A 26912-nucleotide genomic window follows, 5' to 3' on the forward strand; every position below is an offset into this window, starting at 1 on the left:
GTGAAAGTGCCAACATTTTTGCATTGTAGCGCAGTATATGTAACACCTTAGTTCGTTCCTTTTCTATCCGCCTTCGTTCCTTTTTCTTGCCTTAATACATCTCACATGAGTATGATCATTGCAGTAATTATCGCACAGAAACAATGCACCTTGTAGAACGTCTGAAACATTTAGTGCATAATAATATCGTATCCGTTCTCTTATCTCGACTCGAGTGGAATTATGCCGATTTAAATGTGTCGAACGCGTTAATTGTAATTCTACTAATTTTCCTTTTCAAGAATTATCGATACGATATCAATGGAACATTGAACGATATCAATATTATTCGATGACTGATCCGGAAGATTGTAATCAAAATTCATTAAAGAAACGAGAAGGAATAGAAATATCAAATTTATCAAAATTACGACACGGACTCGCTTTAAGTTTCTTCCTTGTTTACTACTTGCATAAAATAAACGAAACAGGCTTTTACAACTGCTTCGTCTGAGATACATAAAATAGCCTCGAGACAAAATTATGCGCTAAAGTTTCAGAATATCTCACATCGTAAGCTTCACTGATATTACGTAATCCAAGCCACCATGTGTCGATATCAAATTGATTCAGTTCCGTATACTAGCGCTTCAATAATAGCAATAATACCAATCTGTAGTACCTTTGGTACAAACGTCCAAGTCGGATGACACGTTTGATCCGCTGTACTTCCGTATGATTCCCGTAAAAGAACTTTGAACCCGGAAAGTGTCATAGCTACTTTCTATAGATGCTTTCTTACCATACACCATTAATGTTATCTGAGTAATGATTGCCAAGCGTATAAATATATTTATATATATATATTTATATATATACGTATATATGTATATATATATACATATATTGCATCTTTTAATGGTAGTTGAAAAAAAACAATAAACGATACGATGCATTTATCTTACACCTAAGTACAGTAGTGTTTGCTTAAATTACAATAAGTCGAGAATTTGTATCGTAATTCTCAGCACACGGGTATAGTGATTTCGTTCTGGAAAAACTCTTGAATGTGTTGACGAAGAAAAAGAAATAAATCCAGCGACAACAAGGGAGAAAGATATGACAATAGATCATTCCATAAGTAATATGGTTATTTGTATAACGTTACAACGTAAAAATTATATCGTATTCATTGGCGAATAATGTGTTGTCTGAATTTGTTAATAACAAATACGAAAAATTGTATAGTATAACTAGCCGAAGAATGACAGATAGTTAGTGTTCGATTTTAGAAATTCAGAATGTAAGACAAAAGACGAAATTACTTATGGGGAGACCTTTTCTTGCACGGTAATTTACCAAAGATAATTCGATACTAATAAATCGACGAGTTGAAAGTTTTCAATTCTAGACTTCTTTTTTATAATTTCATAATTCCTTTGTCAGGTACGGTAATTATAATGAACAATCTCTCATCCGTAATCTTCGCTAGTAATTTACTAAATAATACAATTTACCATTGAACTTGCCACTGTCAAGGGTATTTATTAATATTAGTAACTCGTAACCTGTGACTTGTGTAAAATTGTTAACAATATCAGTTCGATCGTGCAAGAGTCCCCCGATATATTTCTCCCTTACTCTCGCTGTAATTAATTCGTTCCTCGTCGATAAGTTTAAGCTACGATCGCAGCAATGCGTTCTTCGACGAACCGTCCCGTCCTTCTTACTAACAAAAGATCTGAAGAACGACGTAGCAATTGTCGTAAGTATCTTCGTATCTGTTTCTCGCGACGTATTCGTGAAAACGTTAAGTTGATAGGAAAACGCATTCGCGGTAATCGTAGTCTTAAACTACACTGGCAGAGGGTAGAGTATGAGAGAACGAGCTCGAAACACCGAATAGACGTTCCAGTTAACCACCGTAACAACTTTATTGGAATTTAAACGTGCGCTACTGTATCGCGATGTGCTGTACGATGCTATTAAGTTCACCAGCTGATACGTCAGTGAGCCTGACTCGCCTAAGCTACAGGAACGAACGTCCGATTTCTTTTACAGCGCGAAGCATATCGGAAGAGTTTAGCAGCGGAGATACAAGGTATCGTGACAATGGCGAATCAACGAGTAGCACGCACAGTCGTGATCCGCGTTCTCCAAAGGAGAAAGAAGATAAAGAAAGAGGTGACGAAGGTATTTCAATACGTTTCATGTGACTGATCCTCCATGGTCGACCTGTTACCGATCTCCCTTATTTCTATAGAGATGGTCAAGGTGTACGACGGCGACAATTCCCTCAGACGACGGATATTTCGCGTGATCTCGGTGCCCCGGCAAGCTACCACCGAACAGGTCCTGACATCAGCACTTCGTGCATTTCATATTACGAAAGATCCTAGTACGTATGAGATATCTTCTCTTAACCCTGTAGCCGCGACTGATTTTCATATCGGAAAATCATATTCGTTGTAACCGTAGTCTTAAATTACACTGGTGGTGAGTATAAGTTCGAGGCACTGAGTAGAGATGATTACATTTACAACTGTAACAACTTTATTTTTTAAATGTACGCGTATCATAACGCCTTGTAGGAATTTTCTGTACAAAAATCGTTTAAAGTTATGTGGGTTTGTCGTAAGAAAAATAACGTGATCTGACGAAATTTGCAGAGTTAATAGATATATTTATTAATGGAACACGTAGATGCGATTTGAGCATCGCCCACGACTGGAAGATTAATCTTTTCGCTCTGGATACGTCATAGAGGAACAATCAAAAGTATAAAATATAAAGCTACAAATTGTTAAGCTTTATAATTATCAGAACGACATATGAATCGTTATGTATCTTCCGCTTGTTAAATTTGTTATACGAGGAGCATTATACTAACTATGTTAACCAATAGGTGAATAACTGTATCCAAAATCCATACGAAACGACTTGTTTTAAAATTTGGAAAACGACATAGTTGTTGAAGCACATCGAATAAAAATGTTGCCATGCAAGGTAACATGAAAGACAACGTGCATACGAGCATTGTTTATAATCTTGGATTGCATGAAAATATAATATTGTAGCGCTGGATGATTACGTTACGGTTTCCTCGTTCGTAAATAGCGAATATTTACGCATTTACGAGAAATTTAAAGGTACAGGAACCTACAGAGTATGTACTAAATAATATACAAGTATACAGATATGAAGTATCTAAAACAAGATACTTATTATAATATTTAGCAAGTAAAAGAAATTTCTATATACGTTTCATTTCCTTAGTAATTTTCATGAAATTATGAATTTGCATGAAGATCAACAGTCTGTTCATTAGTGCTATTAACAGGAGATAATTAATGAGGAACACGGAATATTTCTAGTATTTTAGTTTCGTGTTTGATGAGTCTTCCTTTTTTGGATACAAGACTTGACGAGTTAAAAGTGTTTCTTTTATTTTATTCTTTTATGTAATCCTTGACTCTGAAAATGGAACACTTGTAGTACACTGTGCAGTGAAATGGTAATAATTAATTAACTGTTTTTACTAATAAAGTTAGAATATGGCAAAAAACTATGACAAATGAAAATGCTATGACAATCGCGGTTTACCTCTGTTGTACGAATGTTAATTTGTTTATCCTCCTTATTAGGAAAAGTTCAGTCATAATTTAACACATATAAAAAGTTAAACAAATTAATTCTGTATCACGAATATGAATTAAACTTTGCTCCAGACTATGAGAAATGGGTTTCCTCTAAATATATATTTTCATTTCAATCTATAATAGAACGAAGCGTTATTATAAAAATGAGATTTCAGAATGAATTGCATCTGTATTAACGTGGCCTACTGTATTTATCTTTGGTGTGTTCTTTGAGTTTTTCCATCGATAACAAATTGTTTAACTTTGAGAAACACACGAAATAATCGTTATTGTCATGTCCCGTTTTTTTTGTTCCAATTTTTTGCCACTGATTTCGTTAACACGAAAATAAGATTCGGGACAGATTCAGGTCAAAATGATTCGAAGACCGCAGCAGGATTAAAGGAAAGAAAAGAAATAATCGTAAACAAGTTTTGTCGCAAATTTATGTTAATAACTTTCAATTAGGTTTACATGTATATTTGTTATCAGCAATTCTAATCATTTTATCAATGTTACATAACGAATAAATGTGTGACTATCGAACAGATTTTCAAATAAATATTATACTATCAGGGAGAGTATATTCGTCGAGAGTATATCGATAAGGCTTAACACGCTGTGAATTGTTTAGAAAAATGATGTTTTTGGGAACAAATTTGCACGCACGTATGTGCGTCAATAGCATTTACGTGAACTCAATCTGTCGGATGTATCTATACGCCCACAGTAACAAAACAGTTGACCATTATATTTTACTCCTACGTAAAGATCAAACTGACAACTGCAAACAGAATAGTTTTGTATCAATGGAATTGTTCTCCTGTCATATATTTCATGCTAAATGTTTGTCTCTCCCTCTATCTGCAAACTCAATTAGAGATGGAATCCCGTTAATTCTAAACTGTGAATAGATGAAAAAAGATATAATATTTCTATATTCGATCATGCTATTGTCCTGAGTGAACGATTAAAGATATTATTTAGATTTCAATCTCATGCCACTTGATTTCGGAATGTTGCGATTAATTCAAAAAGATCATGACGTATTAATTACAATAATATTACAATTATTCTATTTGAAGCTTAGCCATTACAAAATATTTTGCTATTATTCGAAAGTAGAAAATATTCTATTTACCATCGATTGAACAAAGTGAATAGACATCAAAAATTTAATAATTGCTGTGTTACTACGACTTCTTAATAATAGCTTCACGCAATATCGTATAATGGAGAAAATCTTTATTGTAATCGGTGATGAAAAATTTACATTTTGAAATTGAAATCCCCTTGCAAATAAATACAAAAAGATACGTTCTCTCTGAAAATTTTCACTTACTTTCATTGAAATTCATTTCAAGGATTATCTCGCTCCAATTGAAAGATTATATTTCTTTCATCTGTATTTTAAACAATTACAATTACATTCCCATTATATATATTTCGTAATCATATTTCACTTACATTTCTTAACTTATCGCAATTATATTTCAATTGTATTCTCTATAATCTAATCTGATTTCTGTATTTCTATCCAATTTCTCAATTAATATTATTAATAGTAAATATGTAACAACGATACTACACATCTCATTATAGCTAAAACAAGAAGAAAGTAAACAAATACATTGCAATTATATTCCAATTATACCTTCTATGATCAAATCTAATTTCTGTATCTCTATCTAATTTTTATATTTATATTGTTAATGGTAAATATGTATTAATGATAGTACACATTGTATTATAATTGAAACAACAAGGAGCTTAACAGTACATATTTCTATTTTCTCAAAAAATTCAGCCAACTTTTACCTCACCGACCTGTATGCCACGGATGAGACTGAATTATGCGATCCAACTCCGGTTCTAAACTTGAATCGCAAAGAGGGCAAACGTCCGGCTGTCTTCTTACGGTTCAAGTAAGTTTCAATCTAGAAACTTTGCAATGTGTCCCAACATAGCCTATAGAAAATCGATTGAAATATGACCTGATAATTTCAGGGATAGCGAAAGCGGACAGGTACGCGTCTATCCAGGCAAACTACAGGTGTCAGAGTCGTTCTGTATGGTATCTGTCACAGAAGCAACAACTGTTGCGGACTTAATCGAAGAAGCGCTTCAGAAGTTCGGTTTGCAAAATTTTAAATCGGAAGATTACAGATGCAGCGAGATTCTTCTGGATCGCGGTGGTAAATCTCAAATTCAATCTGAAATTTTAACTCGCTATATGAAAAATTGCATTCAAAGTAGAATTGATTAGTTAGTAAACATTATTGGCGATGGAACTAGACTCGAGTAGGTATAATTATATCTTAAGACATATACGTCTGAAGATATAATTTCATTGTTCGTTCCTTTCCAGGAACATATTTTGTTATATCAGATGAATTCATATATTCGTGCGCATTTTTATATATCTGTTGAAAACAGATATATAAAAGTTATTTTACAGAACTAGAATTTGAAAGCCACAAGGGAAAATAATAATTACCGTATTTCAAATTGAAATAGATCTTGACTTCGTATTTTTATTGTTGCTTCGTTATAACTAAAGATATTCATAAACTTGTGGATTGATTCGACGCTATTTGATAATTATAATCAGATATAATTGTATACAAAAATTATTATTACGTTTATCTAGTCACTGAAAGAGTTTTGGCTCGTGACGAGAAGCCATGGGAAATCATGAAACAACTGGGCCAAGATTCGATCAGGCAAATGGAGTTGATGCGATTTTACCTTCAGCTGAAGCAAGATCCCCATGGCCCTAATTTAGCTTTGTTCGTCGGCAATTTGCCACCAAACCTCTCTGAAAGGTGTTACGAAAACATGTTGACCGAGTTCTTAGGCAAAGGTAATTCTTTCAATATCTAAACGATACTTCACGATAATTCATTTCACGTGTAACGATCACTTGTTTCGAATATTTTCAGAAAATAAATTCTCCTTTATCGGTCCAATATACTATGAATATGGCTCGATGGTAATCATTTACGAGGACTCGAACAAGGCAGTCACGGCGTTGTATACGTTGAGAGAATCAAAATATGAGGATAAACATCTTTTAGGTATTTTTATTCTATCTAGTTTAATTAATTCATTGGCGTGCACAGGCTACCTGTGGTTTCTTGGTAAAATGTAATTTATTAATTCTCATTCTTTCTAATGTTTCGCACTTCACACGTTGGAAAACTGTAAATGAGAATTGCGAACAAAAAACAAAATGTTGAGAAAAAATTTAATAAGATATTCTGAAATATCTAGCGTTAAAATATTAATATGGCAATGAGTTAACATTATACATGTAGGTATAAATACTTTTTGTACTATAGTCGCCTTAATATTTTTGTTGTTGTAGTCATGCTATTACCAAGTATCGAGCCAAGCATGGTGCCCCCAGGGGTACAACCTTTACTCGTTTTCGTGAACGTGAAATCTGGCGGTTGCCAGGGACTTCAATTGATCTCCAGCTTCCGAAAACTTTTGAATCCGTATCAGGTGTTTGATCTCGACAATGGAGGTCCACTTCCTGGGTATGCAAAGAACAAACTATACAATTCTAAAAGTGTTTGATAGCTCACTTCTGAATTAACAGGTAGATACTCGTAATATCTATCTGAATATACTTACTTAATATTTATCTACAATTTATGTTAAAAATACAATGTCATATCTATTTTGTAATTTATAACATACATTGAATATTATAGAATACTTTGTTGGCAGTTTACCAGATTTTAGAAGTATTATGAAACAACATACCTTAAGAGTAGTTAAAATGTGCAGTTGTAAATGAATTAAGATTGATTTGGAAAGATCTGGTAGAATTGAAATCGTTTAATTAAAATTTTCTAGAAGTAAAAATAGAGAAGAATTTAGTTCTAAGATAGTAACTATAGTAATTTAATATAATCATCATCGTTGTATTGCAGTCTCTACGTTTTCCGTCACATAAAGGATTACAAAATCTTGGTTTGTGGTGGTGATGGAACGATAGGATGGGTCCTGCAATGTTTGGATAACGTGGGACAAGACAGTGAATGTTCCTCACCTGCTTGCGCCATCGTTCCCCTAGGAACCGGAAACGATCTCGCGCGTGTCCTGTGCTGGGGTTCCGGTTACACCGGCGACGAAGATCCCTTGAATTTACTCCGAGATGTAATCGACGCGGAGGAATCCTTATTGGATAGATGGACTGTAGTATTTCATACAGAAGACAAGGAAGATAAGCAGTCGGCTACCAATACAGGAGGTGAGTAACATTAAAAATAATTTCCATCGTCAACTAAAGAAATTACGAAGTTGATTTGACACGTAAAAATTATAAATCGCGAAACATTATGAAAATTATAATACGCTATGAATACGAAGGTGTCAAATGAATATGAAATACGAATATTTTATACGTAAATATTACAGGCGCAGGTGGTACTAGCGAAGACAATACGCAAATACTCGTGATGAACAACTACTTTGGTATCGGTATCGACGCCGATTTGTGTTTAGATTTTCACAACGCAAGGGAAGAAAATCCAAACAAATTCAAGAGCAGATTGCGTAACAAGGGAGTATACGTGACAATGGGTTTACGAAAAATGGTGAAACGGAAACCGTGCAAAGATTTGCATAAAGAAATTCGATTAGAAGTGGACGGCAGAGTCGTTGAATTACCTCAAGTCGAGGGAATAATTATCCTAAACATTTTAAGGTGATTCATTCATTAATAATTTAATAACGTTTATACAAATTCCTACCTTTTTTTGGAACACTACCAAAAAGATGAAACCTAAGCAAGGATTTGTTTCACTCACTATTTGAACAAGCGTTGTACTTTGAACATGTAACATTTGTCACAAATTATGCATAAAAATCCACGATCTAATAATAATTATCTAAGTAGGGAGTTTATTAATCCTTCAATGGTTTAATAAAATGTCGATGAATTGAGAATTAATGACTTAGAGCTCAGATAATAATTTTTTTATCGGCAAGATAAATATCACATATACAAAGAATGTACAATTAAATTTCATTTAAAATCTATTATATTGTAGTTGGGGTTCTGGGGCAAATCCCTGGGGACCAGATACGAAGGAAGATCAATTTTATACACCGAACCACGGAGATGGAATGTTGGAGGTAGTTGGAGTTACAGGTGTAATACACCTTGGACAAATTCAATCTGGTCTTCGCACAGCTATGAGGATAGCGCAGGTGAATTTAAATCCTGTTCTTAGCTTTGTTAGGACATTTTGCAATACATAATGCAGCCGTAGATCCCAATTGAAACGAAAATTAGAAATAAGATCTTCGTTGTATATAACGTCGAATAATTAGGACGATAAAAATACTCAGTGTGTACATATAGCATAATATACGTATGTACTATGTGTTTCAAAATTTAAATACTTGTTACTTTAAGCTTTGAGTTTCCAACAAATAATAGTATTAAGCCTAATGGCAAGTATGAGCAAGTAATTTTTTATTTTATAAATATAATATGATACAGTGATATGATGCAAGAAATTGGTTTTGAATGTTTCATAGGGAGGACATATAAAAATTTATTTGCACTCTGATATACCAGTACAAGTGGACGGAGAACCGTGGGTTCAGAGTCCAGGGAATATTGTAGTTTTGAAATCAGCGCTAAAGGTAATCTTTTTACAGGCACTCGTAATGAACCCATAATTCTATCGAAATACAGAACGGAACGGATGCAACGCATCGAAGAAATTTTTTAATTTTCCGCTCTTCTTCTATCTCATTTTTACACGTTACATATTCACGGAAATTGTGTCACATTTGTAAGTATAGTTTGTTTGCTGATTCGCGTAAATCAATTTAATGGAAACTGAGATATCGATCTATTTTCTGATTTGACATTCATGAACGCCCACGCGCGCGAATAATACCAAGCGTAATCTTTTTAACTGGAGTATAAAACTATGAATTATTTATTATTTCTTCGGATACACAGCCCCTAACGTTTTCCTAAAGATCAGAACTGCAGCCTGGATTTCGTCCACTCGTCTTGAAACATTGAACTTTACTGACATTTCAAATTCAGACCTACAATCTATAGAACGATCCAGCTACTCGATGAATCTCTGATTATCTAAATTTCATTGTTTGACATTTCAAATTATCAAACTGTTCGAATTGACAAATTTCGAGCGATAAATTATACATTCAGTTTTTATAAATTTACAATTTTACGTCAGATAAGATAATCAGCTAACTTGTAATTCATCAAATTTACGTGACTTCGTTTATTTTACTACCAATTTAATTACTATTATTAATTTACGGTCTCTAAAAATTTGGCTAATCATATTACTTCAAATTTAGAAGAGAACTCTGATAGCCCATGAAATTTCGATAGAACGATGGGGCCTATCTATCTATTTGTCGCACGTTGACTCTCTGCAGGATCTTGCATCTTTACCTGCACTATCTGCTAGATCTAACTTGCCATGACGCTCTACTCAGACACCATAAGAGCGTGATCCAACCGCTGGTGTCCGGCAGCGCATGCATTCCCACCCCTAATCGCACACAAAAACTAATGTCTCCTTGTTCCTTTGTTCGCTCCAGGCTACCATGTTGAAGAAAAATAAGATCAAGCGTCGGAATACCGAACCTTCGATTCCACCCGCTAATGGGGTGGGGAGCAAGAGCACGGACGAGTGTAGCAACAAAAGCTAGAACGCAGTTTCTGCGGTCTATGTCGATCGATTAGACACGAAATTTTCAATTAGTGCTCCGCCTAGGCTCCACCTAGTATCGTGTACTATTGCTGCATACGATACAGGGGAGTTTCGGTGCGATCATTACGATAAAACACAAACACACACGTACATGTACTTCCTGTGTAGTAAAACTCCATTCGATGTTTCCGCCGCATGTAGCTCTCTGTGCCAGTATCGTCGATGTGTGTGGATGGACGATAAATTTTTGGACAGCGTCAAAGTCTCCTGACTCTCAAGATTACATTTCCAAGGCCATCTGGTTTCGAATAGAACCAGAAAGTTAGGATCAAGGTTCCATGACTTCCAAGAGATCTTCTTTCCGATCGAAAAACCGGTTACCAGAAAAATTGAAACGCAATTTAATTCCGTGGCATTGACCGTAGCATTGGTTGTATTACCAGAATCGTCGTAATAACGAATTCGTAAATTGTTACAGAAACTTGATGAATTTGCAAATACATTTTTATCCGGAGGTTTTTGCCATTCCGTATTTTGATGCTTTGGTCGTCGATGGTTCTAGCGTTGAATAACGTATTGAGTATCAGGAAGGTTTTAAGATCTTAAGATTTTTCTCTTATCTGTATGATTTTGATAATAGTTTTAAATTTTAATTAAAGTTATTTACTTCACGCATGATGTAATGTCGAATTTGTTGACTCAACGTTGTCAGATCTTAGCGTCCAAGAATTTATCAATTACGCTCACGCCTAAATGTTCAGCGCAATTCAAGCTTGCCGTAAAACAGTGTTGTGAAAAGTTAAAGGTTCGACAAAATTTTATCAATATTTTAGAAATATTATACGATAAGCAGTGACAATCATCCTGTACTTTGAAGAAAAATGAAAGAAAATATACATATATATTCAGTGTGCAGTTGAAAGCTATATACAAGTGAGCAGGAAATGATTGATTGTAAAGAAAGAGAAATGAATATACAGAATAAACTTACTTTGTTCGAAGCTTAATTTTCGGAAAACATCGAATTTAGAAATGTGCTACATATATATATACAGTTATGGCTATAAGTATAACTTTCGATCGCATCCTGTATATATTTTAAAAATCTTATAAAACCTATACATTTTCGCAACACCGTACATGATTTTATTATTCTCGTTCTTTCAAATGGTGTTTCCCAGCTTCAGTAATGAACGCTCGAAGGATCTTATACATTTTTTTAAAAGAGTATGACTTATTTTATCGAACCATCATTTCTAAGTAATATGTGAAATATATTGAAGTATAAAAAGAGTTTCATTAGCAAAATCTCCAGCTTATTAATCGGTAGGCGCGCTTATTTTTACGTTAGATATACAGGGTGTTTTTTCAAATGATATTTTTCTAAAACACGCAATCCATGTATTTACACGTGCTTTCCTCATCTTTCATACGCTAAATGTTGCAAAGTTACATCTTTATCTTTACTATCTACCTTTTATCTCTAATCTAATCGTTTTTACACGCAAGTGCCTCAATATTTCTTTATAATAAAATTATCAATTGCATAAAAAGATACAACATATGCTTCAGCGGAAAAAAGAAGGGAATTGAAGATTATCTTCAATCTTTACAACACCATTTCCGATGCAAACACACGATACACTTTCTGAAGTCACTTTGTCTTTTTTTAATACAATTTTATTTTCAACCTCTTACGTTCTAAAATTATCGCTTAGCTCAGTTGTATGAGACAGCCTGTATATATTTTGCTTACACTTTTGCTTATCCGAAATTTATCCATAGTTTGTTTCCACAATCTCCAAGCGGAAATTAAGGCAGATAATGAGCTAAACGATATTAATCGTATCGTTAATCGATCGTTTAAAACCCCAACATCTGAACATTGACCCTTCGAGCGTCGATTAATTTTTCATTTTACTTTTACAATAGAACTCTATTTATCTGAACTCCGTTTATTGAACCGAAATTTTAATCGATTAACTATGGAAAGAAATCATTTACGTAATTACTTCAACTCGCACAAATTGAACTAATGTTATTTGCAAAATTGCACAGGCTACAAGTTACAAGTATTCTACGCGAACACTCGATATATAATTGTAAAATCATGCGACAAAAATTGTTAATTCGCCAATATCATCAGTCAGCAAATAATTTTGCAAGAGAATTCCTTTTATCTGAACGAGAAATTCTGCCGGTCCGAAAGTATTGGAACACCTACTATACATATTCATTACAGAACTCTAACAAATTTCACGTCATCCGTTTTTCTAATTAATCGATTAATATAATTTACGACAAGTATTAATTAATTTTACATATGATTCGAATAAAGTAACTGAAAACTAAATCAATGAAAAGTCAATGGGTATTCTAATACTTCAGTTTCTTTTTTTTTTTATTATTATTATTTAATTTGTACTTTACTTTGCCCAGCTGGACATTCGGTAAATTATACTTCAGTGGTTGCAAAAAGTACCGACGTACGTCCTTATCTTCCAATGGCGCGTATTTTATCAAGCTCTGTATGTTTCATTTCCATAGCGTGCAATTTTTCCAGTCATACGAACGTATCATTAAACGATAGAAAATGAAATAACACTTGGATCTAATGGACCAGCATGTAAATTCTCTAATAAGTACAACGATGTGCGAGTTCTTTTCGTGTGCGCCGTTGTGGCCGGTATTACAATAAAGCGAAAAGAAAAGTAGAATGAAAAAAATCAGCAATCTCTGTTATACGAACTAAAGAATTAATCTTTACCATTGCCGGTTCAGATAAATAGAAATCTACCGGACTACTTGTTTCATTGGCATCCTTATCTCTCAGTGTTTTGGCCCGTGGAATGTTCTAGCTGCGTTTAACCGAACATGTCGTTTCACTTTGGTCACTTGGCATTGACATATTACAATCTCTATATTTGTTCCTTTGTGCGCGCCCCCTTGTGATCCTGTCCCTTCCTAGGCCACGATGCTGAAGAAGACCAAGGGTAAAATGAAACGGCGTAACACAGAGTCCAGCATGCAGCTGGCACTTCAGGCCACGTCCTCGAACGATACGGAGTCTGAAATCTTCTGAGTGAGCGAATGTTGTCCCTCGTACAACCAGAACGAGGATGCCACGCCATGAGTACCACATATTTTATGAGTACCACGCACACGCAAGCGGCACGGTTTTGACACAACACGCAACAAACGAAATCGGCCTCGAAATTCGTCTGACCACGGTCACGCACTGTACGAACTTATACGTAAGCACAAACAGAAACAGCAGCAACACGTATATACCACATACGCGAGACATAGTACACATACACAGAACAGAATCTACACACGTACGTGAATACAATTGTCTTTGATCACAAAAGAAAGAAAAAAAAAAGACGCAAGTAGAACCGCTCCAGGAATAAAAGTAAAAAAGAAAAAAAAAACAAAAAAAGAAAATATGCCAGGATAAATCACGACGCGCTGCGAACTGAAGCTGTGACTGTTAAGAACAGAGAAGAAAGGAAGGAGGAGAAGAAAAAGAAGAAGAAGAAGAAGAAGAAAAAGAAGAAGAAGAACGAGAACAAAAATGCTCGTCCAATGGACAACTTCATTATAAACTCAAGTAATCTTTAATGTCCCTTTCCGAGTTGCTAGAATGAAATAACTAGATCTCATTTTTAAATGTTAATAATCATTATATAGCATTGTACGTAGCTTTGATCGATATTTTTTTAGTAAAGAAAAAAGCGAGAAAACAAACCAGAGACGAGGGTGAAGAGAAGAGAGCGAGAGCGAAAGACGAGAGTGAGAGAAAAACGTGTCGTGCGTATGTAAAAGAAGAGAGCGTGAGAGAGAGAGAGAGAGAGAGAGAGGATGAGTGAGAAAGCGAGCGAATCAAATAAAAAAAAAAAAAGAGTGAAAGAAGGAGTTATACGCGATAGAGTAGTAAAAAAAAAATCACGAGACAAAGTTACCAAAGAAAAGCAACAGTATTGAACGAAGTTTCTCCCCTGTTTATTCGCTTGACAGCCATACATTGCGCATTTACGTTGTATAGTTGGTTATTTAGTCCCGAAAAGCGATCAAAGGAAGTGAACTGTAAACTGTACATGACATTTCGTATGGTATTTTACTAAGTCACAGTAAGTATCACGATACGAAACCCGTAATCACGAATATCGAATAAATACAAAATCAGTTGTTATTAATATAATATATATATATTAAAAAATATAAATATATATATATATATACATAAAATATTTATGATTAAAAATATTAATATATTTACAAAAGAGTAATGTATTAGTATTACGATTTTAAGTTGTGATAACTGTTGTGCGTCTGGCTGCTGGGCAGTCTGGAATTTATAAGAAAGAAAAAGAAACAAATACCAGTGGCAGTCAGTTACACATTTCATAGAATACGAGATAATAAAACAAAACAAAGGAAAAAAGAAACGAACAAAGAGGAACGAAAACGTGGAAACGAGAGAAAACTTATCGGAGAAGGAAAAGGGTGAAGATGTAACGCGTTTGGTAGACGTTAAAACGGCGGTGGAACGTTTTTGCCAACTCGTCTCGACTGTAACCGAGAGCACGACGATTTCATACGATTTTCCGAACAATTCGTCGAAGCTGAAAGAGATGTTCGAGGGCGACTTGGCAATGACGTTCCCCATTTTCTGGCTCCGGCAAAAAGCTCTTCTCAAGAAGAAAGAATTTTTGCCGCAGCCACCGGTACGCAACACATTCCACTGATGACGTGGTTCGAGAGCAAAAATGGACACACATGTACATTTCTAAACTATGCCAAAAGGAACTTCTAACGTGTTAACACTTTCAACGCTGTTTGAATCACCTCTCGATACGCAGGGCCGGTTCTGGTTGGAGGAAAAGCAAGAAAACCAAAAAAGAAATAGCAGAAGGAGAAGATTGGCGAAGCGTTTACAGAAACGTCGAGCTTTCCAGAAACGATTTGTATACGCAAAAAGAAAAAGCAAGACAGTGAATTTTGAAGAGGGGCTGTTCGATCGACTGTAGGGAGTGAACGAACGCATCGTCGCGGTCGTATATAACGTCGTGGATCGTGTTCATATTGGACCTTTCATTGGCATCAATTCGATTAAGAGACAATTCTGGTGCCAAACAGTTGTATATAATACTGTAAATGTAGGACTAAAAACGAGAGAAAGGAGAAAAGAAGCGAAACAAACGAATCGTTATTCCGAGTGGCGGAGAAAAGATGCTGTTCGTTACATGCCGGACATTTAAGGAATAGAAGAAACGATCGTCCCTGTTAGGAATATTAATACTAAGGGAATGGTTTTGGGGGGGGGGAAGATAAGCAAAATGAGAGAACAAAGATAGAAAGGAAGGGAGATTAAAACGTGTCGCGCGCGTTTCGATCGATCGAAACATAGCAATTCGATCAATTCGACAATTCGTTTCGCGCGCGAACCGTCGCGTCAAAAGTACGGAAAACGTGTCAAATGGTAATAGAAGATGTGCGCGAGGTCTTTTAATTTTCCGTTTTTCGAGACGAGACGCTTGTAGAAATACGCTCCTGCATCTCTTATAGCTACTTTGTAGGTCTTCTCAATCATGAGGTATCCGATCGCACGGAGAAAAAAAAAGAAGAAAATGAAGAAACATTTCGCCAGAGCACATGCAAAATTTTCCTTCAACCGGGAGACCGGTCATTGCCGGATGAGACTATGGTCTCCCATCTGTACGAAACGATTCCCGACAACCTGCCAATGATGCATGGGCTTAGTCGGTCATGGTCAACATCCGGCAGACATGAGCATAATCGACGTATCGGCGGCAGATTGAAATCGCGAGTCCGTTTGTTAATCCGACCAAAAAAAAAAAAGCTCTAGTGTATTCGCTGTTGCTATAAACCAAAAAAAAAGATGATAGAGGAACCACATTAAGCTATGAACAATCTACGTATAATGAATGTATGTGCTATGGAAAACAAAAAATACGCTAGCTGTTACGACTGAATTCGTTTCCTGTCCTTTCGACACACGTATACACACACACGCACACAGATACACCCGGTTACACACAGAATACACGGATGAAGATCACGCGAGAGTATCTTTTACGTAAGCGACACAAACTCCGAGTTTAACATATTTTTGCTCTTCATTTTTCTTTTTCCTTTTTCCCGTCTACCTGCGAACTCGCTGCGAATTATAAAAACGAATTACAAAGCGACATACACACGTGACATACACGCAGGATACGTACACAGAAACACAGAGCCTTCCTCGGTTTTCACGTTTCCATTGTATTCGTAGATCATAGTGTTCCCGAGAAACGCGGTTCCGTAAAATTATTTTCTATCGATTAGAGCGAAAGAGCGTATTGTAATCATCACGGGATCGGATGTGACACGTTTTAGGGATGATTTCTTTCCCCTATCGAGTAAATATCGCTTTTCGTTTCTTTTTTCTCCATGCCCCAGATCGTACACACGCCTGTATTATCGTTGTAAGCCGAAAGGACACTTGCTGTGTGATCGAATAGAGAAAATTCGTTGTGTAATTACATTTGTCGATGTATCACGCGCACACTGGTGTGGTATACCGAATCGAATTGTTACCGAGTTTAACGAGCTTTCGTTTTCTCCTGATTGTATTGTTTCAGACGTGCGCAAAGCACGCGTTACTGTATCCGCGGTGGGCGAGGTTTTTGTTTCAATCATGTCTTGGCGTGTATTACGGAAAGAGTGGAATATTACATAAATTAATGTACACATTATCTGTGGACTTTTTTTCGCTTTTACAAACTCCGTATCCGCTCTCCGTTTCTCTGTGTGATACTTTCACACGAGCGGACGCATACCTCCCCTCTGATCCTTTGTTCCATTTTTATTATCGATTACTGTATACTGATTGTGCAAGATACAGTGTAATTCTTGGTAACAGAAAGAGGGGACTCTTTTCTTATTTAAAAGAAATTGGAAATATGAAATTTGTTCATTTTAAATTTACAAAGGGTAATTTTGAAGCAGATGGATGTACGTCTTTGAAAATGCCTCGAACTTGAATACCTTTAAAGTATCGATTGTCATATTTATCAGTTTATATCTGTGGATTATCTTTTCTAGAATATGTAATTAGCATAATACAATGCCTTTATAAATAGCCGTGAAAATAGGAAAATAAAATCTAGAATTGTGATCTGTCTTTCTGTTATAGGTAAGACGAACCATTTTAGTAAAAGTAGTATTATTCTACCAATCGATTAAATTGGCTTAAAAATCACCCTTGCAAGTTGGTATTACAGTTACGTGCTATTAAAACTTGTCTCGTGGAATAGCTTCGTTAAACAAGAATAATAATCATTACAGCCAGTGTTGATTAAATACGAATTTAACGAAAGTCTACATTTTTGTACATTGCCTTTGAATTATTTTGTATAGAATATTTTAGAATTATTTTATATATATAATATTATCTTCTTTTAAAATGAACATTTTTTTAGATGTGCACAGTGCTGATTTTAAATTAGAGAATTAGATATGAAAATCTTTCTTTTAACATATTTCATTTTTAAATATTTCATCTGTAACGGTTTTAAATCTTTCTTTTACATCTTTCTGATAATATTTCCTAAAGATTATCGGGTAAGTTTTTAATTATCTGTAGTACATACGGATTAAAGTATTATGTTCGTGATAATTATAGAGAATTACGGAGAATTATATTCGCTACACTGTCTTATTGACATCAAATAATTGTTATTTGTATATTTCACGAGTATTACTATGTTACCATCGTGTTATGTGGTATATAACAATCGTCCCGCTGTTTAACCATAAAGTTCCCGAAAATTTCCTTGTATTCGCAAAACCTACAGTGAACATGCCGAACAGACGGATACCTGTGATGAAAATTACCGACATATTCTCCAAAAACATGAGTAAGTTATTGGAAACACGTACTTCCTTATAAAGGTAAGGAGTTTCAAACATTTATTCGCTTCTAGTTGGACCTAAAATACAATGATACAGGAATATGATAATTGAGTTCCTCTACAGAATTAGTATTGACATTAATAATTTAAAAATATTCATATTAAATATTCATCTATATCGCCAATAATATATTCCATTTTGCTGAAGCGCTACAATATTAATATCCATACATAGTCCGGAGGAACAAAAGAAAAATAAGGATTTTTTAGGTAATTTTATGATACTCGCTTTCGAAGATAGGATGATATTTTCTGAATCGACACATTAGCACTTAGAACAATTTATTTCATAACAACGCTTTTAAGTTTCCATGTCCATCGTCTTATCGATAACTGGCTGTGACGTAAAAGTGATTACTGCCGACGAACCGCCAGCTAATCGTAATTGTTCGACTGGTCGATGATCAGACGAAGGAATTTCCACGACAGTTCCACGACCATAATTGTTTTATGTTTCGTTCAGGTATCGCTAATCCCATTTCTAAAATTGCCTGAAGTGCTACCTGAGCGCTTCAGGTATACGAAGGCGCGTGATTGTTTGGTTTAATCGGCTTAATGTTATAACGTTAGCAGTTTAACGTGAGATACGTTTGTTTTTTTCAGCGATTTTTAGAAATACCGGTGATGAAAGAGTTGGAACGGAAAGCTTCGCTTTATTAAGTGTACAATTCAGGAAAGACATCATAAAAGATTTTATTTATAGACACATCGTTTAAAAACATTGTTGCATATACAGATTAAGTACCCCTTTGGAATTACATATTTTTATAATCGACAAAGATACATCGATAAAATAATTAACCGACATATTACATATTTCACAAAATAAAGAACTATAAAGAAACTTTGCAAGCTATGCTACAATTGTTCGGTTGGTAAATTACAATAAAATATTTCCGTCAATATTATTGATATAATGACATTTAAAAAACAAATATTACATAAATCATGAGCACAATATTGTTGATGACAAGAGATCCAGCGATATTAGAATTTCTATTCGATTATTTCACATTTTATTAGCTGCGTATAATACGATGCTGCTATATGTATATTGCATTTCATATAGAATATTCGTTAGTAGATCTGTTTGAAATACATCGTTAATTTTTTAAGGAATTTTGGAAATTCCTTTCTTGTATACGAAAAGCTTCAAATTGATTCTTGATATTCTAATATAAAATATAATCCTCTTTCAAAAATATACTGGAATGCTTTATAATATATCAATCACAAAAATATTTAAGAAGCTTTATATTAATTTCATTGTAAAGAACATTGTTTTCTTTTAGTTATCAAAATAAACTTTATGTATCAATTCCGTACCATAGAAGGTAACAAAAATCTTGTTACAGAATAGAAGCCAAAAAAGGAAAGATTATCTTTTGGAAGCTTTCTTTGAGCTTTCCGTCAGTAGCTTTCAAACAGAAAAATAAGAAGAAAATTAAATTTCCAAAGTATGTAAGTACAGTGTTTCAATTGGTAATTTAATATCTTGAGATAACTCAATTGTTTTATTAAAAATTTTGATTTCTTAGATGACTATCTCTTATTACAATTAGAAATAAAACATATCTATTTAAAAAAAAACGTAAAATATATACAACCTTCTTAGAAGCATAAAAATTAATTTAGACTCAAATCACATTATTATAGAATTATCACATTAATTTTTAATTCATAAATTTTATAACGCTAATTCTATTTTACAACCTTACCGTATAATATTAGTCGAATTACTGCACTTATTTTTCCAGGAATAGTTCAGAAAATTTATAACCCCGTGTGAAAAATATTATACAATTTTACCAAACGAAATCTTCAGTTTCAGTCTATCTGTATATCTATTAGTTTAAATATTTCCACAAGTAACTCTCGTGTTAGCAAAGTTCTAAATGAAACAAATCCGATATTAATTATTACATTGAAACACGAAAACTATATTTACTAAAATCGTTTCTTCTACGTGACAGTCCTAAATGTTAATACTAATAAATTTATGGCACGGAACCAATGGTAATGCAAAGAAAGCAGAAAAGTATGTTTTCACGCGTTTCAAGCAAGAGTTTCACGTGTTCGATAAGAGTACATATTCCTCGTGTGTTTTGAAACTTAGATAAAATAAAGTTTTAAGGATGAACAACGACAATGAGATATGACTAGGCATTCAAAAGATCATCGTCGCTATCTGTTTGGCACTGCGTTGGGTCGACGTCTAGCAACAGACGAGCTTCCTCTGTAGTGTCGACCTAAACAAAAAATAATTAATTTAATAATTAAATTATGTAGTTTTATTTCATTTTACTATATTTATAACATAATATAAGTTTCACTATATCTATGATTTGATCACAATATAACTTGACGCAATTTTAATAACATAATATCTTTGATTTTCTTAATGAATGCTCTGTAAAATAGATATGTGTTTATTCAATATTTAATCTAACACAAATTTGTTGTTTCAAGAATCTTTTTCGATAATAGTAATTGTCGTATGAACTTTATTAGGCTGCTATTAATGTCACATATACATGTTGCGTTTTAAGATTAATGTTTCTTTCATTTGAAGCTAAAACAGGAGACTAATATAGGGCATGTGCTTCGTTAAATGAAAAAACCAAATCTCACACTGATAATTACTGATTATAGTAAACATATTATACAAGGAATGAAATATAATCTGTGTTACTTTAATCCACTATGTTGTCCAATCGAGCGGTTATTAATGTACACGAAAGTACAATAATTGATGTTATTCAAACAATTTTCTACGTATACGAACGTTATCTATCGATTATGTAAATTAGTAACATACCAAAGGCACGAATATTCGTAAAATGGAAAAGTTAAAAATACTGACAGACGTGTCAGGAATTCTAATAAAACGCAGAAACATGATAGCAGATAATAAATAAGTTGCAAAGAAAGGCCGGTGTAACCGATATAATTTGTTTTAATAAAATGAAATTTATTTTTACGTAATTTTTAATATCACGAGAAGAACGAAATAGACAAACGACAAACGAGCAAAGGATATATCATAAAGTAATATAACGTAAGTATAAAATAAAAGACAAAAACTATATAATTATTTGTACTCTTTTAAATTTTCACAAGCCAAATAAAGCTTTTGTTGAAAATGACAACGTGAGTTCGTGCTCGCCATCCATATGCAGATGCGTTAGTTATAAGAAATAGTAGCTAGAGATAAATTTGATCGATAGGCTTAAGATGCCTTTTTGTTTTTATCCCTAGTTTTTGTGAGCGCGTGCAATAAAGGTTTTTTTTGCTCAGAACAATGTGATAGATTTATCCCTTCAATAAAATAATACCTCTGAGTATAGAAATAACAACAGCTTTTTTATATACAACATTATGCTTGCAATTATAAGTAAATTGCGTATGTTTATATGCTTATGGAAAATTAATAGATTGCAAAATGTACGAAATGCGTGTAATATACAAAAATATATAAAACATCTAACGTTATAAGTTACAAAATATAATAAACGAACACGTATTTATCTCTTTAATTGCCGTCTCTTCAATTCTGCTTAGAAAAACATAAATTTACGTAAACACTAGTAATCTAATTACGAGAATATTTACTATCTTCTGATAATTCGTCATTGCTAATTAACTAATACAGATACGGATATGAATATAATATGCGTAATACATAACTAATAATATAATATGCGATTTCTATAACGTACCCTGCAGTATTGAACGCGACTACTGCCTCTTTTCAAGGAAAATGGATTAATGCAAGAGCGCAAACATGCTCGTTTATCTGGATCTCGAAAATAAAGCAACGCTGCTACCAGGGCGATAACACTCAGCACGATGCCTGCAATTGTACCAGCTGTAACAGATGAACAATACGATATTATAATAACAATTTTAAATAAATTTCTCGGATCGATGTTCGATAAAGCTGTGGAATACGTGTTAAGCATTGAAAACCCGCATTACATCGGCAAATTCTGGTTTTTCCCACTTTCTCTTTGATATTCCACCTTTATCCCTCTTTCCCTTGACTTACTTCACGAATAATCGTAATTTCTTTCTCACCTAAATTTAATACAAATTCAATATATAAATATAATATTTTAAATATAATTTAGCAGCGTATTTTAATATTTTTAGGAATCTATATTTATCTACATTAGCATCGATATGCAATCTATATTTTGTGTAAATTGTACTCTAAGCAGTTGTATGGAAAGCATATTCAGACAGGAGTCGAAGAGCTTCCTGGGGAAAGAATCCATAAGGCAAATTGGGGAACTGATTGAATTTTATGTTTGTTCTAATTTCTTAATATTAACTATGTACATTCAAATTGACGATAATTGAAGATTGGATAAGATAAATTTAATATGTCCATTTCTGTAGATTTCTCTGATTTTAATGCTAGGCTTCCAATCTGAGATTTATGACCGATATACTGCACAATGCAGTGGGCTGGCGAGTCGCTTTTCGCAGAACGTCATCGCTTTAATCTTTTTCGACAAAACAGAGCTGACTAATGTCCATGCTTATATTAGTCCATAATGTGATTAATAATAACTGTAATATAATAAAAATTAGTTGTTGGTATATAATTATTTATAAAGATTGATACAATATATTATACATATACATGATTATCTACTATACATATATATTATAATTATATTTAATAATCTAAGTAGTCCAAGCCACTACATATAGGTACTCGGATTCTTTTCATTGTGCCATATATCGATCTTTATTTCGTAAATAATATTTATCCAGAAAAGTAAAAATATTTAACCCTCTGCAGACGAAACCGCAACGAAGAAGTTACACATACCTTGCGACATTATTATGTAAAATTATTTCAAACAATTATAATACACTGTACTACAAACTAATTACGCGTTTACTATAAATAAACTAGGAATTCGGAATTATGTATAAGCACGTGTAATTCAAACTAAACGCGCTAATACACAAACGAAACACGTCTGTCTGATGAAAGCGAATAGCGAAGACTGATTAAAATCGCGTAAAACTAACCGAAGATGAAAAACTGAGCAATGAATGATATTTCGATGCTTGTTTATATATTTGTCTTCTTTTCAATATAATGGAAAAAGAACACGTATCAACAAGCTCAGGATACTATTCATTTGCAGGTTGAACCAGTCCAGGCGTCAAAATTCTACGGATTTCAATTTGTTTAGGTGCGTGGAAATTTCAAAGTTGAAGAAGGTTGCACGTAAAATTTATATCTTCCTTTAGAACGATTGTCTCAATTTTCGTATGAAAGAAATCTCATATCTAGCACTTGCTAACATATTTTTAAAACCCTTCTGAGACTTTAATTTTGTTATAAACATCGGACACGATTAAATAATTGAAATACACGTACTGACATGTATAAAGTTTCAACCGAAAGTCGCCACTTCATGTTCTATAATGAGCAATTAGGATATCTAGTTTCTATTCGAATTTCAGAATTTTTACTTCAAAGCGTTACCCTTGATCACTGACTTATTAATATTAAGCTTGAAAAACTGCCTTTTGACCGCGAAAAGTGTGATTCCACTGGTCACTGTACTGTGCAATTGTACGTATTGTTTAATCATAGAAATAATCGTAATCTAATCAAAGCGCCATGAAATTAATTAGTAAATTTTCTAATATCATCACCATCAAGATAGCCAATTTCTTTAACCTTTATCGTAAAACCTTTATCGTAATGTAATTATGATATTACAGATATTGAGTTAAATTTGAGTAAATTGAAATTTATGATATTACAGATATTGAGTTAAAATTATAACTCTTGTATTAAGATTCATTGCTTTATCTATATACGCCTGAGGAGACAAATTCATCAAAATTTTATCACCATTACTTAATTCATCACCATTATTCGACATTCGAAGGCGTAAAAATGCATAGAATGCACGTACATAATATACAAAAATATATAAAATATTCAAAATATAATACCCTGTCTACAATACATAGGCAAGTAAAATAACCTTCTACCTACGTTTCATTTTTTAATGACCTGCATGGAAATACGAATTTTCATAAATATCCGCTGTCTAATCATTATACTCTTGCTCATTCTCACATTACCAACAAAACATGTACATTGTACAAGTTGATTATATTAATATGTATATATACATGTAAAAATAAAATAATATCAATATTGATAACATTGAAAAAAAATGAGTTAACGAGGAGAAAGATTCTCTACTGTGCTCTAAGAATCAATTGTTCATATATTTTTAAGATGATCTATTTTTAATTAAATATTTTGTACACCTACAGGAACAACTTTGTATCGCTATATTAGAGGAAAATTGAGATCTTTTGTAATTTCTATACTCACTATGACTAGGAGCCAATTCATGTACATCTTCCTGTGTGTTCGGAGGAACAGTAGGTTGGTGAAAGTTTGATTGGCAGGTACAAGTTACATTTGTATGCCATTCGAATTCTGCACTGCACGATGATTCCTGTATTTAAAAAAAATATAAAAACGAGATCAATTATAATAAATAATGAAATAATAAAGAATAAAATAAAATACATTTTGAACTGTCGAGAGAAGAAGGGAAAGAATTATCGTTATCTTTCTCATAGGAAAATTATTTCTAAACTATCAATTACGACGAAAGTAGAAACTCTTTCTCAGTATTGTGCAACGATAAAAGTTAATACGAAGAACTTCTATAGCAAATACTGCTAATCTACAATTTTATAAGTATGTCAATAAATCTTTATCGACGTACTTATCCATCAATCTTTTCTAACTTGAACTTAGTCAAGGAGAAATATATGAATTTAAATTCTAGTACAGTTTTCTTAAATTATGCAAATCATTTGTAATTTACAAGGTAAGCTTGTTCAAGTTCGTGCTTTAAATATATCATTCTTGTAATATTTCCCTCGATAAAATCTACGCTATAGTACGGTTTATTACATTTATCTACAAGTGTTGTTGATAAACTTGTAATTTACATTTTTCATACTACGTAAGAACACAATATATCATATAGTTTGTGATAATGTATATCGTATACCTTCTCATAATCAAGTATTGATAACTAATGGTACTTATTCTTCCCTTGCTTACTATCGAGAAGCGATGCTCGACCAAAACAATACAAATTCAAGCTAAACTGTTCGTAGAAATAATTGTATATTTTATCTTCAAATTTTGCTGTTTATAAAATAATAACTTTTATTTTTTTTTAACAAAATCGGTGTTAAAATTTTTACGATTTTGTATGTCAGAGTATTTCCAAGCGTTCGTTTTATGATTTTTATAAATGAAACGTTATGATAATCGGACGCAGTAACTGTTATTTTGAAAGTCATCGTTATTGGCAAAATTTAATATGCGAATATCAGAAGATACGCGTAAATCCGGAGTTGATCGTCAAACAGCAAAGTGATCGAAATTGTATAATGGGACGTTCGTAAATGTAGATAACGACAAGTTAATTACTCGTCAGATGCGTTAAACTCCGACTAAACGATCGCATTAAAAGCATTAAGGGCTTACAGAAATTCACCATTAAGACTCCGGAGCGATACATAACGTTGCAGACTAAGATCAGGTAATGATCTAATAATAATCACGCAACGATAATCAACTTTTATCTAATTACTCCTACTCTTAGATTTCAATGATTAAAACTGGAAAAATGTTGTCTTAAGTAATTAGTAAATAGGAGAATAATTTGAACAGTCACAGAATTCGGAAATAAAGACGTCTGAATAATTTGGAATATATTAAGATTCCGGGAACAATAATAATTTCGTTAAGTTAGTAAATACAATGTTTTATTCATAATACTATTCTTCTATTCTGGTATTTCCATACAGCTTATACTAATACTTAATATATATAATACATATAGATACACATCATACAGGCATACGGCCTTTGCTAAGTGTAAGCTGTATTGATATTTTTCTGTACATCAGTGTGGTTTTACGATTAGGATTTGCCGCCTAACTGTATACATGAGGAAACGTTTAAAATTTTTCCACCGAATAGGAACCAGCATACGAAGCGAAAGGATTAAGAAGAAACCCGCATACGAAGCGAAAGGATTAAGAAGAAACCAGGAGTGCTTCGGAAATTCCAAATATATGAAGGGAAAACACGTGTATTCCAAGGCCTATATAAAGGAAACTAATGTTCTTTGGAAACGAACTTTGAAAAGAAACCAACGTTTGATTGATGACATTTTAATGGTTATTACAGCAATCTCTCGTTACGTGAATCACTGCTAAACGACAATTAACATGCAGTTGTTAACGTTCCAATGAACAGAAAGATTTTAAGAAACTTATATTTGAAACGAGATTTTTATATACAGTTTAACCAGTTAACTGCGTTCGACGTGTATACACGTCAATGCAAAATTTTATTTTGGTACGGTTGACATGTATACTCGTCGTGTAAAATAAAAAATTACCGTTTACTATAAAAAAAGACAAAATTTTAATAAAGAGTAATATAAATGATATTTAGTGGTATGGTTTCCTTTATACTTCCAGTAAAACTGTTATCTATTTTATAAAAAAGAAAAAGT

At 33.3% G+C, this 26912-nt stretch overlaps 2 protein-coding genes across 10 annotated transcripts in view; one reads left to right on the forward strand and one right to left on the reverse strand.

Annotated features, from left to right (window-relative positions):
- The window catches only part of LOC117155934 (diacylglycerol kinase theta), a 43614-nt gene extending 26517 nt beyond the window's left edge, over nt 1-17097 (forward strand). For 4 of the 8 annotated variants that reach the window (XM_033332456.2, XM_033332459.2, XM_033332460.2 and 1 more), the window contains 12 exons: nt 2041-2172; nt 2243-2377; nt 5425-5542; nt 5625-5812; nt 6268-6480; nt 6560-6694; nt 6985-7159; nt 7559-7878; nt 8046-8334; nt 8681-8840; nt 9174-9281; nt 13305-17097. In XM_033332456.2, coding sequence (XP_033188347.2) covers nt 2041-2172; nt 2243-2377; nt 5425-5542; nt 5625-5812; nt 6268-6480; nt 6560-6694; nt 6985-7159; nt 7559-7878; nt 8046-8334; nt 8681-8840; nt 9174-9281; nt 13305-13418 — 2087 coding nt within the window. In that variant the 3' untranslated portion in view covers nt 13419-17097. Of the gene's footprint in view, nt 1-2040; nt 2173-2242; nt 2378-5424; nt 5543-5624; nt 5813-6267; nt 6481-6559; nt 6695-6984; nt 7160-7558; nt 7879-8045; nt 8335-8680; nt 8841-9173; nt 9282-10223 lie in introns of all 8 variants that reach the window. The other 4 variants (XM_033332457.2, XM_033332461.2, XM_033332458.2 and 1 more) reach the window with 2 other exon arrangements.
- A 1886-nt stretch (nt 17098-18983) lies between these two features.
- Lerp (lysosomal enzyme receptor protein) overlaps nt 18984-26912 on the reverse strand; it is a 35109-nt gene continuing 27180 nt past the window's right edge. For both annotated transcript variants that reach the window (XM_033332283.2, XM_076620346.1), the window contains exons 14-16: nt 24695-24821; nt 22035-22183; nt 18984-20564 (exon numbers count right to left, since the gene is read on the reverse strand). In XM_033332283.2, the coding sequence (XP_033188174.2) occupies nt 20475-20564; nt 22035-22183; nt 24695-24821 (366 nt within the window). In that variant the 3' untranslated portion in view covers nt 18984-20474. The remainder of the gene's footprint in view (nt 20565-22034; nt 22184-24694; nt 24822-26912) is intronic.

This window comes from Bombus vancouverensis, chromosome 8 (assembly GCF_051014615.1).
Source record: "Bombus vancouverensis nearcticus chromosome 8, iyBomVanc1_principal, whole genome shotgun sequence".
NCBI lineage: Eukaryota > Metazoa > Arthropoda > Insecta > Hymenoptera > Apidae > Bombus > Bombus vancouverensis.